Source organism: Rhinatrema bivittatum, chromosome 3 (genome assembly GCF_901001135.1).
Source record: "Rhinatrema bivittatum chromosome 3, aRhiBiv1.1, whole genome shotgun sequence".
NCBI classification, from domain to species: Eukaryota; Metazoa; Chordata; class Amphibia; order Gymnophiona; family Rhinatrematidae; genus Rhinatrema; species Rhinatrema bivittatum.
The window spans coordinates 459,980,676-459,996,687 of record NC_042617.1 but is presented as its reverse complement, the minus strand read 5'-3'; the positions used below and the strand labels follow the sequence as shown (position 1 = coordinate 459,996,687).

Sequence of the window (16,012 nt, the reverse complement as noted above, 5' to 3'; positions counted from 1 at the left end):
CATGTGTGAGGACTACCATCCTGATTGTCCTAGGAGAAATTGTCATTAACGCTTTTCCAACTGTCAGAGTTCAACGCATGTTAGCAAGGGTCTACATGCATGTAAAACATATATCTGCAGTTAATCTCTGTTAAAAGGCATAATGGGTAGCAGCATAAGAGAAAAAAAGAAGTTTTGGGAAATCATATTATCCTGTGACAATTTAAGTCAGAAAACACCTTTTGATGTGCAACTATTTGTATGTGTGTGTGTGTGTATATCCTATGAAAGAGCATGAACATTTCCTGAAGCTTTTCTCCCATTTTGGGTTTACAGGACAGGCGTTTAGTAAATCAGGCCCTTAGTGTATTAAGACTCACTACATCAAATTGTTTGTAATTGCCTCATGTGTTCAAAACTCAAGGGAATATTTGATGGATTCAGACCAAAAATAGACTGCATTAATTGTAAACGCCTGATTATTTGTGACAGAAATAATAGTACAACATGATTTCATTGTTATTTATGAAGAGAATGACTTGTCAGTTCATGCAGTTTACAGAAATGTATCATGGAATGTTTTTTTGTTAACATTGTGTTGTGCATTAACAATATACTTTTCTTATATTCTGTATACATTTGAGAATATGGGCATAAGTTGGTTTACTCTGCAATGAATTAGTAAATGATTTCTTTTAGCATGAATTTAGGATCAGGAGGGTCACTTATATATCCCAGAATATTATTCCCCATACCCATAATTTAGGTGTGACTATTCCAATACCACAAATAATTATTCTGAGCTTATATACGTTACAGATGGATACTACGCTTTGAAATCCTCTTCAAGTACTGGTAAACAGCTTTCTTTAATGCGACTAGCTCACCTCTTATAGACTGAAGGTTGATTAGGTTTCCAGATTAGTTTACCTTCAGTTCTGACCTGAACAGCACTGCTAAAACAGATTCATAGTTCTAGGTCATGTACCTTTCTCATGTACCCATCTGCTTCAGCACTATTACACCATGAACTTTTAACTACAAGCCATGTGGTTAAAAAAAAAATAAAATAAGAAGCCGTACACGGTGTTATCTTATTTTGTATATCTTAAGTATTTGGTTTCTTTTTCTTCATATTTTTATTTTATTACCATTTTTACCTTCCATATCTGTGTGTGACAAGGTCAGAGTCTCTTGTTTTTGTAGATAGCAGAACAGACTGTTCTGAGTTAATGTGTTTTTCTCTCTGCTATGTTTATCCTTCTCCTAGGCTGATGGATTTGGAGATGCATTAAAAAGCATGTCTGGAGCTAATGCAGGAGTAGGAAAGCAAGGCTGCCATCCCTTTTATGAGTCTGTAATTGTCAATCCATTTATTGCTGAAGTAAGTGTAATGTATTAAAAGAACAGAATTAGGATGCCTTTAAAAAAACTGGTTTACAGGATATCATTAAGGTCTTTTAAAGACTTGTGACTGTAATTGAATAAAATAGCTATTTAATCATCATTTAGCTGCTTGTCATAATTAGCATTAGTTTGGAATGTATTTTTCAAAGAATATTTTCATAAAGCAGATTTTATTTTTCATTAAATGCCCTTTCTGTTCTGAATAGAAATAGTCCAGTATCGTAAATTAGGAATGAAAAGAAAGACTGATGTGTTTGTTTATAATTCAGAGTGATAGAAAAGTCATAGTGAGCAAAATGTGTTGGGGTTTTTTTTGTGCAGGCTGAATCAATTTACACAACATACCAACACAGCCCTCCTGAGAGCTTTGCAGAAGTTCTGCTGAGAACAGGAAAATTAGCAGAAACCAAAAGTGAAGGAGAGAATCTTTTCCCAGCAACAGAAGGTAAAACTCAAAGCAGAGTACTAATATAACACTTGTATTACCATATGAATTCTGTAGTAGATGTTTGAGACATTAATCATGTGGAATATACATTTGTTTTTGCACAGTTGTATGTGCCTATACCTTCTCCATGGCTTTCTCCTTGTACAGATGTACCTTATGCATCTGTTCATAAAATGTTTTATTTCTTACGGATCTTTCAGAGCTCCAGAGGGTAATTATTTCAAGATATTTACATTTTGCTCAATAGCAATTTGAAAAATGGATTTTAGTGAGAGTTGTGTGTGGGAGGGGGTGGGGGGGTGTCAAAAAAAATATTCAGAACTGCTCAAAGAAAACGTGCTCCGCTCTGCTTACAGACCTGCCACATTCTTGCTTGTTTTTATTTTTCTCTCTCTAACGTGAATACGTGTTCTCCAGCCCAGAGCTTTAATATTTCCAGAGTCCCTTGCTGAAGCTATGCAAGTCCCATTCTAGTTTGAGAGTGATTTTTTTTTTTTTTTTTACTTTTACTCTCATGGTAAATTGCCAAACCTAGCTAAACAAGCTATGCCATTTTATTTGATCACATGACATAAGATCAAAAGGTAGCAAAACATATTTTGTCTAAAAATCACTGTTTGAACATTGCAAAATTGGTTTTACAGATGTATTACCACTTTCTTGCAGCAGATCTAGTTACTCATCTTTTAAAAAACACTTTACCATATCTGTATCTTACATAACCATACTCTGAACTAAGTTCTGAATGGGGATTGGTATATTCACTCTAGAGTGAAGTGAAGAAATGAATATTAAGTGCCAGGAACTGTCAGCTGTATAGGTTTTTAATATTCAGCCCAGCAGGAGGAGATAAGAGTCTATCTTCCCTGTCGTGCTTGGGGGGGCAGGGAGGGGTGGAGGGATATCTTTTTTTATGAAGGAGTTGGAGGGGAGATAATCAATGCCCCGCTGGCCCACTACTTTTCTTTGACTCATGGTGGGGGAAGAAAGGAGATTGGGTGCTTCTCGGCCTGCTGCTTTTTATTATCTTGCATTGTTGGGTGGAAGGGGGATCAGGGCACAGCAGGCCAACTAGTTTTTTTTCCATGTTCAAAAGTCTAGTGAGTGGAAAAGCTACCTGGATTACTTTTCCGAGTAACTTTATGTGAGCATAATCATCTGTAATTTTACCTGGATATTTGGCACCTAATATCTGGGTAAAGTTAACTGCATAAAATTATTCGAGTAACTTTGCTACAGAATTCTGCTGGGACAGACCTTAATGCTGAGAAGAGAAGTTGTCCCCTCGACTCAGATCTTCTCATCCTTCCTAGTGTAGAAGATTCCCCATGGTAGCAGGTTATTAGCTTTTTCTAGATGTTCTGGTACTCTATATAGAGCCATCCATTTTATCAGGATGGAGCATGTTAGTGCATTCCAATTCTCTTTAGTTCCTTGGTGCAGATCATCAGGGCAATTTTGGTTTTGTTGGAATGGAGCAATTTGATGCAGAGGGGCAAGCATACATCCGCCTTGGAAGGTAGAGCCTTGACACAGATGGTATCCTTTCTGTGACTGACTGTGATGCCTGGTGCTGGTCAGTGAGTTGTATTGACACAGCCAGCTGAGAGTGTATACAAACCCAGTGCATCTAAGGTGGCAGTCTCTGCGTCCCCGAGCTCATATTCAGTGGTGCCTGCTACTGCAGGATTTAGTGAGTATAAGCCCACACGGGTGTCAGAATTGGATGCCTCATCTCCCACTCCAGCACAGAAGGTTCTTTAGCCAGTAGGACCCCTGCTATCAGAGCTAGTGAAGAATGTATTTGTTTCCATAAGACCAGAAAGGGTAGTTGGAGCCTTTCTTTTCTAAGATGAAGGAATTTTTTTTCCACACAGCAGGGCTTCAAAGTCCTCAGGAGATCTATAACTCTCCTCAAGGAATGCTGGAAGTGGGAGTGAGTTTGCTTCCTGACTTGGCCTTTTTCCCTTCTCTGAGGGAGTCTCCCCGGGAATCAGAGGGAGAAAGGGCAGGTTCAGCTCACTCGGAGTTCCTACTGGCTCTCATTTTTTCCCATCATCAGAAATCATCTCCTCAATCTCTTTTGTCTTCATTGCGGTCCCTGCTCAGCTTCCCTCTGTGGTGAGGTGAGGTGGAATGTATAAGGATTTCTTCAGATCCACTGCCAGACTTGCCACAGCATACATCTCTCCAGAAGATCTGTTGTTCTTGCTTTCTTGACAAGTTAGCAGACATTGTCTAGCAATCTGAGAAAGGAGCAGAACCCAAGAATAGATGTGTTGGGATTGTTGCAATTTCTACAGCCCCCTGTGGAATCTACGTCTATCCGGGCCATATGGCCTCCTGAAGGAGCTATGAATAAGAATGTGGCAGCCTCCCACGTCATGCCTTCCAGAGCCTGAAGAATTGACTTTAAGTACAGAGTCCAAGCTGATCCAGGTTTTAGGGTAGTCCAGCTACCATATTACTTGGTGATGGTGGATTCAGCATTGAACATGCCTCCCGAGAAGGATCCAAAGACATTGGATGCTTTTGAAAAGAAGCTCTTCCAGGGTTGCATACTAGCGTCAGGATTGCAGCACACCAGCTGATTATGGTGCAGTTTTTGCACAAGTGCAAAAGTGTTCTAAAACTGAAGCCTTTGATGATCATGGACAATGCTGGTCAGGTGGAGTTCTGGTATGCTGTGAAGGATACGGAGGAGTGTGGAAAGCACCTCATCCAATCTGTGTACAAAGCATTCAACAATGTGGTCAGAACTTGGGCAGTATCACAGGGGCTTAGAGATTTGTATGGCTATAAATGAATAGGCTCCAAGTATATTTTCACAACCACTTCGCGGATGTTGCTTTTCTGATCAAGACTTTATTAGGAAGGAGTAGGAAATGGTGGTTCTGATCAAAGAACATCAGTCTATTCTTCAGTCACTGTTTACAGCAGTAGGAGATCAACCTGGTCCAGCCAGATGTAAATATGTTTCTTAACAATGCCCCTTTTATCTTTTCAACAACACTGAGCCACTTGTGCGCTGTTGCAGCAGCTTTCAGCTAGAGTCCAGTAGAGAGAGAGGTAACAGGAAAAAGCCCAGCAGCACACAACTAAAACCTGGGACAGTTGCCCACTAACATGCTCTCCCACCACTTCTACTGGGGGGGAAGGGTACAGTCCTTTTTGCTAGAATTGGTCCCTGGTGATGCTGATCCAGTGTGTCCTGACAATTGTGGAGTATAGCTATCATTTACACTTTTCATGTCCTTCTCCAATCCAACAGAGATCAGTTTTCAGTTCTGACCCTCTGATGAGGTAGCTATAGCTGGAAGTAGCCTCCCTTCAACATCAAGCCATGGAGCTTGTCTCTCCTTGGGAGTAGAGCAGGGGGTTCTACTCCCATTGATACTTGATCCCCAGGAAATCAGGGTGGAGATGTGGCCAACCTGTTTTGAGAAGCCTGAATAGATTGCTGTTCTAAAAGAAGTTCAAGGATAAATTCCCTTCATTCTCTGAGGACAAGCAGGATGGCAATTGTTAAACCCCCTCAATGAGTGCAAGACAGGATCAGGGAGAGGGACAGTCATCTGTCTTCCCCCACCCAAAAAAAGGGAAGGGTTCAGCTTTTTCAGTTCCAGCACCACAGAGCTCCGATGATGTGCATCGGTGAAGGTGAAGAAACATTGTCATCTCCATTGATATGTGATACTGGGAGTGGGCAATGGTGGCAGCCTTGAATCCTTGAAGAGTTCCATGGTGAGGAGAGCTCATCCTCAGTGCAATCATAGGTATTGCATCAGTCACCAAGGATGAAGGTGTTAGCCACCTATGCACTTCTGATATCCCAGGAAGATGCGGCATCCCCTCATATCTCCCAGGCTGTGTTGTCATTGGTAATCTTTTAGGAGGAGCTAGATAAGAAAATCCTTAAGAACATGCCATACTGGGTCAGATGAAGGTTCCATCAAGCCCAGCATCCTGTTTCCAACAGTGGCCAATCCAGGCCATAAGAACCTGGCAAATACCCCAAAACTAAGTCTATTCCATGTTACCGTTGCTAGTAATAGCAGTGGCTATTTTCTAAGTCAACTTAATTAATAGCAAGTAATAGACTTCTCCTCCAAGAACTTATCCATTCCTTTTTTAAACATAGCTATACTAACTGCACTAACCACATCCTCTGGCAACAAATTCCAGATTTTAATTGTGCCACCATATATTTTCACAAAGTGTCTGACAGTGGTGGTGGTGCATCTATGCAGATTGGAGGTGTATGGAGGTGTATGCTCCCCTACCTGAACAATTGCCTGGATAAGAGCACATCTCAAATTGGTACCACAGAATCAATGAACAAAATCATCTGTGTGTTGGAGTTACTAGAGCTCCCCTTCAACTACTCCAATTCTCAATTGAGCCAATTATTTCAATTAGAAACTAGAGGAGCACTGCTAAACATGACCTAGGCAAGAGCTTTCTTCCCACATAAAAAAATTATCATTGATATCCACAGTGGATATGTAAAAAATAAGCTAGTAGGTATCAGCATGGAGATTGATGGCTCTCATGGCATCAACAGTCGATGATACTTTCTTGGCACATCTTCACATGAGAAGAGCCCAGTGAACACTCAGATGGCTGTGGGATCAGGCCACTCAAGATTTTCAAGATGCATCCGAATCGTCCAGCTACCTGTTCTGGTAGCTGATCCAACAGGATAAGAATAATCATCTTGACTATGCCCTGAAGCATATTCAAGGACTTTGCAATTCTATAATACCCATCCTCAGATTTGTACCTTGAATCAAAAAATGCAGAGCATCGGTGCTCCGGTATCAATGGTATTGGTGTCCCTGTAGACACATCTAGCTGTTACTGGAATATCTGCTAGCTCCCATCAGAATGGCACCAATGCCAGTTCCTGGAGCTGAAATGACATTGATTACTGCTGCCTCTATGTGATTTCTAGCCCATCAGAGGAGGAAATTCACTAACATGCCGATGTTTGTTGGGGTCTGGGGCCCAACAGACAAGCACTCCCCTCTCTGAGGCCTTGTCTGCTAGCCAGAGGAGGTACAAGTCCATGCCCCTACTTACCAGTTGGGCTTAGGACTCAGAATATTCTTTGGGGCATGGCTATAACTCTGAGGACTTCTCTTATCAGGAGGGGTCAACAGGTCTTCTCTCTGATCTCTCTCCTCCACAGGAAAGGGGAAAGTCTCCTCATGAGGACTTCACCTTTGCTGGCTTTATTCAGAGAATGACATGCCATTCCTTTTCCATTGTAAAAAGAGGAAGAAACATAGATGTTGAAAATTTTCCATTTTGTGGACCCTGCCTGAGGATATCGTGGCAGTCACTGGCTGAGATCCTTCTGAAGGTGCGGAAAATGATGTGGGAGAACCTTTCCTCTGTCACTGCAGAGAACAACAATGTGAATGTGATATATCTGTCTAGAGGGCTCCAGGATTGGAAATGCAGCAGCTGACTTACCAGTCAGTGGTGGTTTAATCCATTCCTAAGAAATCCAATAAGTCTTGCATTCCATTCCTCTGTGCTCACTTGGAGAAGGATTCTTGTACCTGGACTCACATGGGAGGAAGGTTTCTTTTAGGGAGCAATGCTCAATTCATGTATAACATCTTATCTGCTCTTTATGAATAGTATATGAGGGGCATTCTGAAGAGTGTGAAAAATATGGCAGAGCAGTTTCCTTGCAAGCAGCATAACTTTGAAGCACTGGTGGAAAAAGGCATGGAGTGTGGAAAACACAAGGTCCGGTTGACTTTTGATGTTTTTGAGATGGCACTGAGAGTCCTCTACAATGAGTATTGACATCACAGGCTTGCATGGCTATGGGCCTCAAACCTTCAACCAGATATCCAGGAAAAACTCACAAATGTGCTTTAGAATGGAGAAAATCTCAGTAGTGACTCAGACTAAAGACCACTATGCAACTCTTCAGACTTCCATTGCCATTCTAGACCTATCCTCCTCAACTAGGAGGTTCCTGAGTGAAGCACTGAGGACATGTCTATCAACCAAGGAGAGAATTTCCTCCGCCTTCTTGTTCTCATCAACAGTAGGGGCCTTGTGCTAGTCCTTGGCAGCAGGAAGCCCCAAAGCCACTACTATCACCCCATCCAAAACTTGGGATTGTGTTTTTGTCTGGATCATAGAGAGCATAGCCCAGATTCCAATACCCAGGCAAGAGGACCTTTCTGCTGGAGATGGACTAAAGGGTAGGCGCTAATTTCTGAAAGTAAAATGTGCGGCTTGGCTGCACAATTTACTTTCTGAATCGTGCGCGAATACCTAATAGGGCCATCAACATGCATTTGCATGTTGAGAGCGCTATTAGGTTCGGCGGGTTGGACGCGCGTTTTCCGCCCCTTACTGAATAAGGGGTAAGGGAAAATGCGCGTCCAATAGCAGGCTAACAATGCGCTCCGTCGGAGCGCACTGTACTGTATCGGCCTGTTTGTTCTTATTTATACTTTACTTTCTAAGAATTTTGGAATATACGGACACATTTATTTATTTATTTGCTTATTTTATAGCATTTTTCAATCGCTTCACTGATTAAAAATGTCTCAAAGCTATGTACAATACTTAATGTAAGAATTTAATACAGCTCACAATAATATGATACATAGAACAAACAATGTTTTATTGCATTTTATTTCCAGATTATGAGGCAAGAAAAGGTGAACATTTTAGAAGGGGGGTGTAGACTTTCTGAAGCCATAGAATTGTGGTATATTAAATAATACATTGGACTGAACACTGTTATGTTACATGTATCCTACCAGTCAGCGTCATGTGATTTTAGTATCTAGTACAGATATAAAAAATAACTTAGACTTTGCTGTTCTGCGATAAGGTTGGGTTTCAGAAGCTGCAGAATAAAAGGGGTGAAAAATAACTGGAAGAAGGGGCAAGTAAGCGGATGCATGAGATACCACAAGGGAAGCGGGTGATGGGGAACTTGGGGATCATGGAGAGGGTGAGTATTGGAGGAAGTGAATGGTTAATATGGATAAGGAGACTCACTTGGCAGGGTTAGAGATAAAGTCTTATCATGGCCAGAAATGTGCATTTGTACTGCATTCTAGAGCTTAGGGGTAGATTTTTCAACATAAGCGCACGCTGTGTGGCAGGGGGGATGGAATATTGCAATTTCCGTGTGGTGATGCATCGCAGCCTCCCCCAGTTCCCTCCCAGTCCACTCCAATTAAGGAGCGTACTGGGAGGGAACTTTCCTACCCCCCTACCCATGCTCCCTCTTCCCCTGTCCTCCCTGACCCCTTTATAGTGCCTACCTTTTTTTTTTTTTCTTTGTTTCAGAACTTAAGCCGCTGTACCGACCACCTCCAGGCCCACCCCTCCCCGCCCCCGGGACCGCCCTTTGGAAGAGGCCTGGCTTTTGTGCGCGTAACGGGATTTACGTGCACGGCCAGGCCCCTTCTAAAATGTACGCAGCGCATGTGTAATACAGGGGGGGGGTGTGTTAAAATTTGGCCGTTATTGTTGACCAGATAACTGAATTCTGATCCTGCAAGGAAATGACTCTGGGATAGGAAGAAACTTGCAGAATGATTGTCAGCCCACTCATTGACAACTGGATTTTTCAAGCATTGTTTGTATTTATAGTTTATGAGAGACCTGTTTAGAATACTGAGAATTATTATGTTCTTTGCATATTTTGTGAATTACTAGCCAGGAGCAGCCGGTTAGCTTTCCCAAGCATTGATGCAATCAGTGTGCATCTGTCCTGTAATTAAAATTATAATATTTAAAATGCATTACTTATTTTAGGTAGTAAAATCAGTTTGTATCAAGCTCTTCTATAGCAACTTGAAGTTATATGTAGTTGGAGCATAGTAAATGTAATAGTCTGCTAAATAGTAAAACATATAAACTACATAATATAATTTCAGGATGTGTTGCGTCTACAACTCTAGTGTACCCTGGGATCTGAAACATTCCAAATTATCTTATAAATGTTCCTTTTGCAAAAGTATATTTTCTGAAAAGCAAAGTTACAAATTATTTTAAACGAGAGAAGGCAAGGAAATTCTTCTTTGAATTACTGTTTGGTTTTTTTTTTTTTGGGGGGGGGGGTATTACCCTAGATAATGGAAGTGTTTGAAGCCTCTAGAACTTTGAATGGGAAAAGGTTTGGGCTGGGCTGCAAATGTATGGTGGGGATGGAGGTGGGATTGGAGGGAGAGTGGATGCTGCTGCCTTCACCACCATCAGAGAATGAGAGAGAGAATAAGGCTGCCGCTACTGTGAAGAAAGAGAGCTTGCCACCTCTTGAGAGAAAGGGAAACTGCTGCTACTGCCAGTGGGGAAAGGGAGGCTGCTGTTATGGTCCAGAATGCCAACAGGGGAGAGAAAGTGTTATGGTTTGGGCTATCATGGTGGCTGAGGATGAAATGAAGGGGAAGAAGAAAAATAGGCTAGAAAGAGGGAAGGCATGGGGAGCAGAAGAAAGAGGCAGAGGGATACCCCCTTGATAGTTTTCTGTGCTGCCTATGTGGACTTGTGTGACAAGAGTAAGAAAGTTTTGTGGCACAGTTTATACCAGTGCTTCCCAAACCTCTCTTGGAGCCACACCAACCAGTCAGGTTTTCAGGATATCCATAATAATGAATATGGATGCGTTAGATTTGAATACATTGGAGACCCAGGGTATGCAAATCTATCTCTTGCATATTCATTGTGGCAATCCTGAAAACTTGACTGGGTAAGTGTGACTCCAGGAGAGGGAAATACTGGTTTACATGATGGCAGTACATTTACATAAAGCTTTTCATCAAATTTACAAAATATTTTCCTTAAAATTCCAAAGTTTGAAATTTGAATAATTACCCCCTAAGCTGTGATAGGTCAGTATTGCATATAAAGCAGTCTTAACATGTATAAAAAGGCTGATTTTGCATAAGTAATTGCATCATGTGGAAATATTTTGCAATGCACATTAAAACTTTTTACCAGTAATTTTTATGGAAATATTTAAATACTTGTTATATATGTAGATGAGGGAGGTTTAATACTTCTTTCGGTGGTATATTGCAAGTTTCATCAGGAAATATCGCAGATTGGGGGAAAAATAACAATAACTCATGAATTATTTTGAAAAAAGAAATTGGTTATTTCTTGTGATATTTTTAGACCTTCATCCTCCTGGCCCAGTTGTCAATCTTTAGACCAGCAAAAAGAGTTGCCTAGTGGCCTAGTTACCTCCTGTTAAAATGTTCGCCCATTAAGGTCTGCTTTTGGCTACATTTATTTATTAAAGTTAATACAAATGTATAAACCACCTTACTGGTTTAGATAAATCGTCCAAGGCTTCCCTCATCTGCATACATTGCAGATGAGGGAAGCAAACCAGCAATAGCTAGAGGCCAGGGAAACTGTAATGCCGTCCATGCCAAAGATACCAGCAGGAGATGGATTGGCAACTAAGGTAGGTGGTCCCACATGGGGCTGGGGGTCTTGCACCATGTTGGCAATGATACCAGGCCCAGAGGGAGTGAATATTACATATTTTTTATCACATTGCTTGATATTCTTGAGGAGGAGGTATTCAAAAGGTACTATTTGTGCTCACAGGCCATCATGACATTATATGAGGAACTGAAAGTTGACCTGCATCCTCTTAAATTTATTTATTTATTTATTGGTTTTTATATACTGGTGTTCAATATAGAATATCACATCGGTTTACATTGTAGCTGTGTTCAAACAGTTTAGGTTTTCTTGTTGTACATTATAACTTCATCAAGTTCTTATTTAACATTGTGTTTCAAGAAGTAGAGGTCTTCTTGTTTTGCCTTATAACATCAGTAAAATTCTATTAAACATTGTAATTAGCTCTTATTTCACATCGTAATTAGTTCTTATTTAGCTTTGTTATCATTTCTTATTTAGTATTGTAACTTTAAACTTACTTATTTCTTACAATGAAAACAGTCAAGATATTACATTTTGTGGGGTGTCTTATTGTATGGTAGCATGAAAGTTGAGTTGTAACTGTATAGTTAGGCCCCATGCCATTCCAGGCTTTGTGAAACTTGAGCTCGCTGGATTTCTTGGCTTTTGGCTCTTTCCAAACAACTCTCAGCATTGAGGGGGAATGTTACAAACAAGCTTTACAAGATGTTTCCACCAAGTACTCCGAACCATGCACTTGCCTAATCATGATCACATCAGATTTTCTCACAGAGGCATGAGCTGCAGGCCATGAAGATGAATTAGAACATAAGATTTGCCACACTTGGTCAGACCAAAGGTTCATCAAGCCCAGTATCCTGTTTCTAACAGTGTCCAATCTAGATTATAAGAATGACTTATGGACTTTTCTTCCAGGAACTTGTTTAAACATTTTTTAAACCCAGCTACACTAACAGCTTTCACCATATCCTCTGGCAACAAATTTGAGTTTATTTATGCGTTGAGTTAAAAGAAAAAAAATTTTCTCCTATTTGTCTTAAATGTATCACCTAGTTAATTCACTGACTGTGCCCTAATCTTTGTACTTTTTAAAATTGTAAACAACCGATTCGCATTTACCTTTTCACGCCACTCATTATTTTATAGACCTCTGACACATCTTCCTTAGCTGGTTCTTCTCCAATCTGAAGCGCCCTAACCTCTTTAGCCTTTCCTCATAGGAGAATCGTTCCATACTCTTTTATCATTTTGGTTGCCCTTCTCTGTATCTTTTCTAATTCTTCTCTGTCTTTTTATAAGATGCGGTGACCTGGACTCTTTACGATACTCAAGTTGTGGTTGCAGCATGGAGTGATAGAGGCATTACAATAGTCTCTGTTTTATTCTCCATTCCTTTCTTAATAATTCCTAGCATTCTATGCTTTCTTGGCCACTGCCATACACTGAGCAGAGGATTTCAACATATTATCCTCTATGATGCCTAGACTCTTTTCCTGGGTGGTGACTCTCAAAGTGGAACCTTGCATTGTGTAGCAATAATTTGAGTTGCTCTTCCCTATATGCTTCACTTTGCACTTGTCCATGTTGAATGTCATCTTCCATTTGGATGCCCGATCTTTTATGTTGTTGCACAGTTTCCTAATGTTTTATGCACTCTGGATTGCACATAAGGGACTATCATTTCCTTCCTTCAGAGGGAACAGTTATACTGCAACTACAAGCTATTCCACTCTTTCAATGTGCAAGTAGTGTATGATACACACATGCACATCCTCAATGTAGTGATAAGATTCCTGTGGCCACCCATGATGCCTACATCCTGTGACAATCTGCTATTTGGCAGAAGTTTGAGGATGGGAGGTATGATGATGGATGGTTACTGGGTAAGACCTTTTAAACTTTTTACCCCCCCCAAGTGTTCTGTTTTAAGGCTTTTTGGCATATTAGCCATATGCCAATCTTAACATTTGGCTCAGATCAGATATATTATGCAGTTACTACACAGGGTAAGCTATGTGCATTCTTTTCACTGACTACCTCAGCTACAAAATTACAGGTTCTAGTGAGTAGAGCCATTAGAGGCTCCCACTTGTGTAGGAGTGCCAATAGTTCCAGCTTGACAATTGAGCTTTCCTTTTACTTTGTGATTATTAGATCACAAATGCCTCCTATTGTTTTACAGATAGCATCAGTACTGCAGTGTAGCTAGAGATTCAGTACATGGTAAGCTCTTTGGAGTAGGGAAATAGAAGAAATTATGAGTAGAAAAGTTCTTATAATGTATAGGAACTCACTTGCAACATCATGCTTCCTTGTTGAAACTCTATTTCCACAATTAGCTCATGTTACACAGCTTTCAAGATGCACTCTGTGATGCACTGTCTTTGACATTAGGCGATGTATTAAGTTTGCCCTATCATATCTTGTCAACATTGCAGGTGCTTGGTGCTTTAAGTAAAGGTTCAGCTTTTGCTGGTCAGCATTAGCTTTTTGCTTAGTGCCCTGGCAGTGCCTCTGACAGTCAGAAGTGTACCTGCTGTATGAATTCACCTCCAATAGCCAAGATGAGAGACAAGGCAACTCAGGTGGTGCACAAAAGGTAGCCTTTGTGACAAGTCACTTGCTGTTTTGTTGACTAACACCAAACCCTTATAGCCATGTACTGCTGACACAAAGACTTATTTGCATGGTATGCTTAGAGGGCTGAGAGTCAATGAAACAACATAGCAATGTGTGCATAGGCAAATGTGATAGTTGGGTGCTGATAAAACCAAATGTTTTGCTGCTCTGTTGTAATGGATGCAGATACTGTAGATTTCCAATCTTAATTCATTGAGTATCCATTTTATTATTATACAAAGATATATTCTAAACAGAATTTGGGGAGATTGTAAAGTTAGAACTAAAAGTTTACCAGTGTTGGCTTGTTTTGAGTCACGAATGTCGGCAGTCTCAATATGTCCAATAGCATGGCATAAAAAGGAGACAGTAAGTGGCTTGTTATGTACTGTGATTGTTGCACCTCACCTTTAAGGGGAAGGTAACTGAAGGCTGTGTGACACATATGTATCACGGAGTGTGAGCCCTTGGCTGTGGCATGGTTGCCACAGCCTAGAAGGCGAACCTACTAGGCCCATGCCGAGAGCAGTTGGACATGCTTTGATTAGGTCTAGGGCTTCACATACCAACCCCGTTTCCTGTAAGTTGAGCCCTTAGGTTCCAGGGGTTGGCAGGGCTTAGGCGAGGGTCCTGTAGGGAGCAGTTGGATGAAGTCAGGTAACAGGCCAAGGTCATGTGGGTGGCAAGCAAGCATCGTCGACGTCCAGGTATAGGTCATGACAGGCGAAGATCAGGCAGCGTTGAGGTCCAGGTCAAACTGGAATCAGGCAGAGATGGAGCTGAGGCAGACAGAGAGATACATTGATGAGACCTTCAGGAACATAGTAGCCAAGTCCCAAATCCAGTCTGGAAGCCCCAGTTCTGCCTTGGATCAGAAAGGTCTCCCAGTAGGAGAACATCACCCTGGTGTATTAAGAAGTGATCCTGTAGCAAGGACCTGCTCTCCAGGTGATGAAGTGTTATCTCGCACTGAGGACAAGTCTCCCAGGGCTACTGCCCAGGAGGGAAGGGTTAGACCGACCGACCGACCATCATAGTTGGTGATTCAATTATTAGAAATGTGGATAGCAGGGTGGCTGGTGGACGTAAGGACCACCTGGTAACTTGCCTGCCTGGTGCGAAAGTGGCAGACCTCAGGCGTCACCTAGATAGGATTATAGACAGTGCTGGGGAGGAGCCGGCTGTCGTGGTGCATGTGGGCACCAATGACATAGGAAGATGTGGGAGAGGTTCTGGAAGCCAAATTTAGGATTTTAGGTAGAAAGCTGAAATCCAGAACCTCCAGGGTAGCATTCTCTGAAATGCTTCCTGTTCCACGTGCAGGTCACCAGAAGCAGGCAGAGCTCCAGAGTTTCAATGTGTGGATGAGATGATGGTGCAGGGAAGAGGGATTCAGTTTTGTAAGGAACGGGGGAAACTTTTGAGGAAGGGGAACCAAGCTGCTGGCACTAACTTTTAAAAGGAGATAGAGCAGCTTTTAAACTAGAACAAGGGGGAAAGCCGACAGTCACTCAGCAGTGCATGGTTCAGAGAAATATGCATCCTTGAAGGATACTAATGAAACAGGAGAGTTAGGGCATCCCTTTCGGCCAGTTTTGGCCTCTTTTTCTCCCCTGTCCCTGTTTTATGTATTTTCCACCTTTGGTTTGGATGTAAACCGGTATGATGTACCCACTAATGCCGGTATAAAAAAGGTTTTAAATAAATAAATAAATCCCAACAGAGAGGTTCCAATAAAAGCAAATGTAGTCCATGCCCCTATATGTAAAAAAAATCACCGAAGCTAATAATTTCCAAATTATCCCTAACAACCGAAAAGCAGATTGTTAATACAAACAAAAAAAAACACACTTTGAAATGTCTGTATGCCAATGCCAGAAGTCTAGGAAGTAAGATGGGAAAGTTAGAGTGTATAGCAGTAAATGATGAGATTGACATAATTGGCATCACAGAGACTTGGTGGAAGGAGGATAACCAATGGGACAGTGCTGTATCAGGGTATAAATTATATCACAATGATAGGGAGGATCAACTTGGTGGGGGTGTGGCACTTTATGTCTGGGAGGTTATAGAGTCCAACAGGATAAAGATCATACAGGAGACTAAATGCTC

General features: G+C 41.4%; 1 protein-coding gene across 1 annotated transcript in view; it reads left to right on the top strand.

Annotated features, from left to right (window-relative positions):
* Positions 1–16,012, top strand: part of NBAS (neuroblastoma amplified sequence) — a 1,239,997-nt gene that overhangs the window by 658,921 nt on the left and 565,064 nt on the right. The window contains exons 38-39 of the mRNA XM_029595926.1: positions 1,250–1,363; positions 1,708–1,831. Of these exons, the coding sequence (XP_029451786.1) occupies positions 1,250–1,363; positions 1,708–1,831 (238 nt within the window). The remainder of the gene's footprint in view (positions 1–1,249; positions 1,364–1,707; positions 1,832–16,012) is intronic.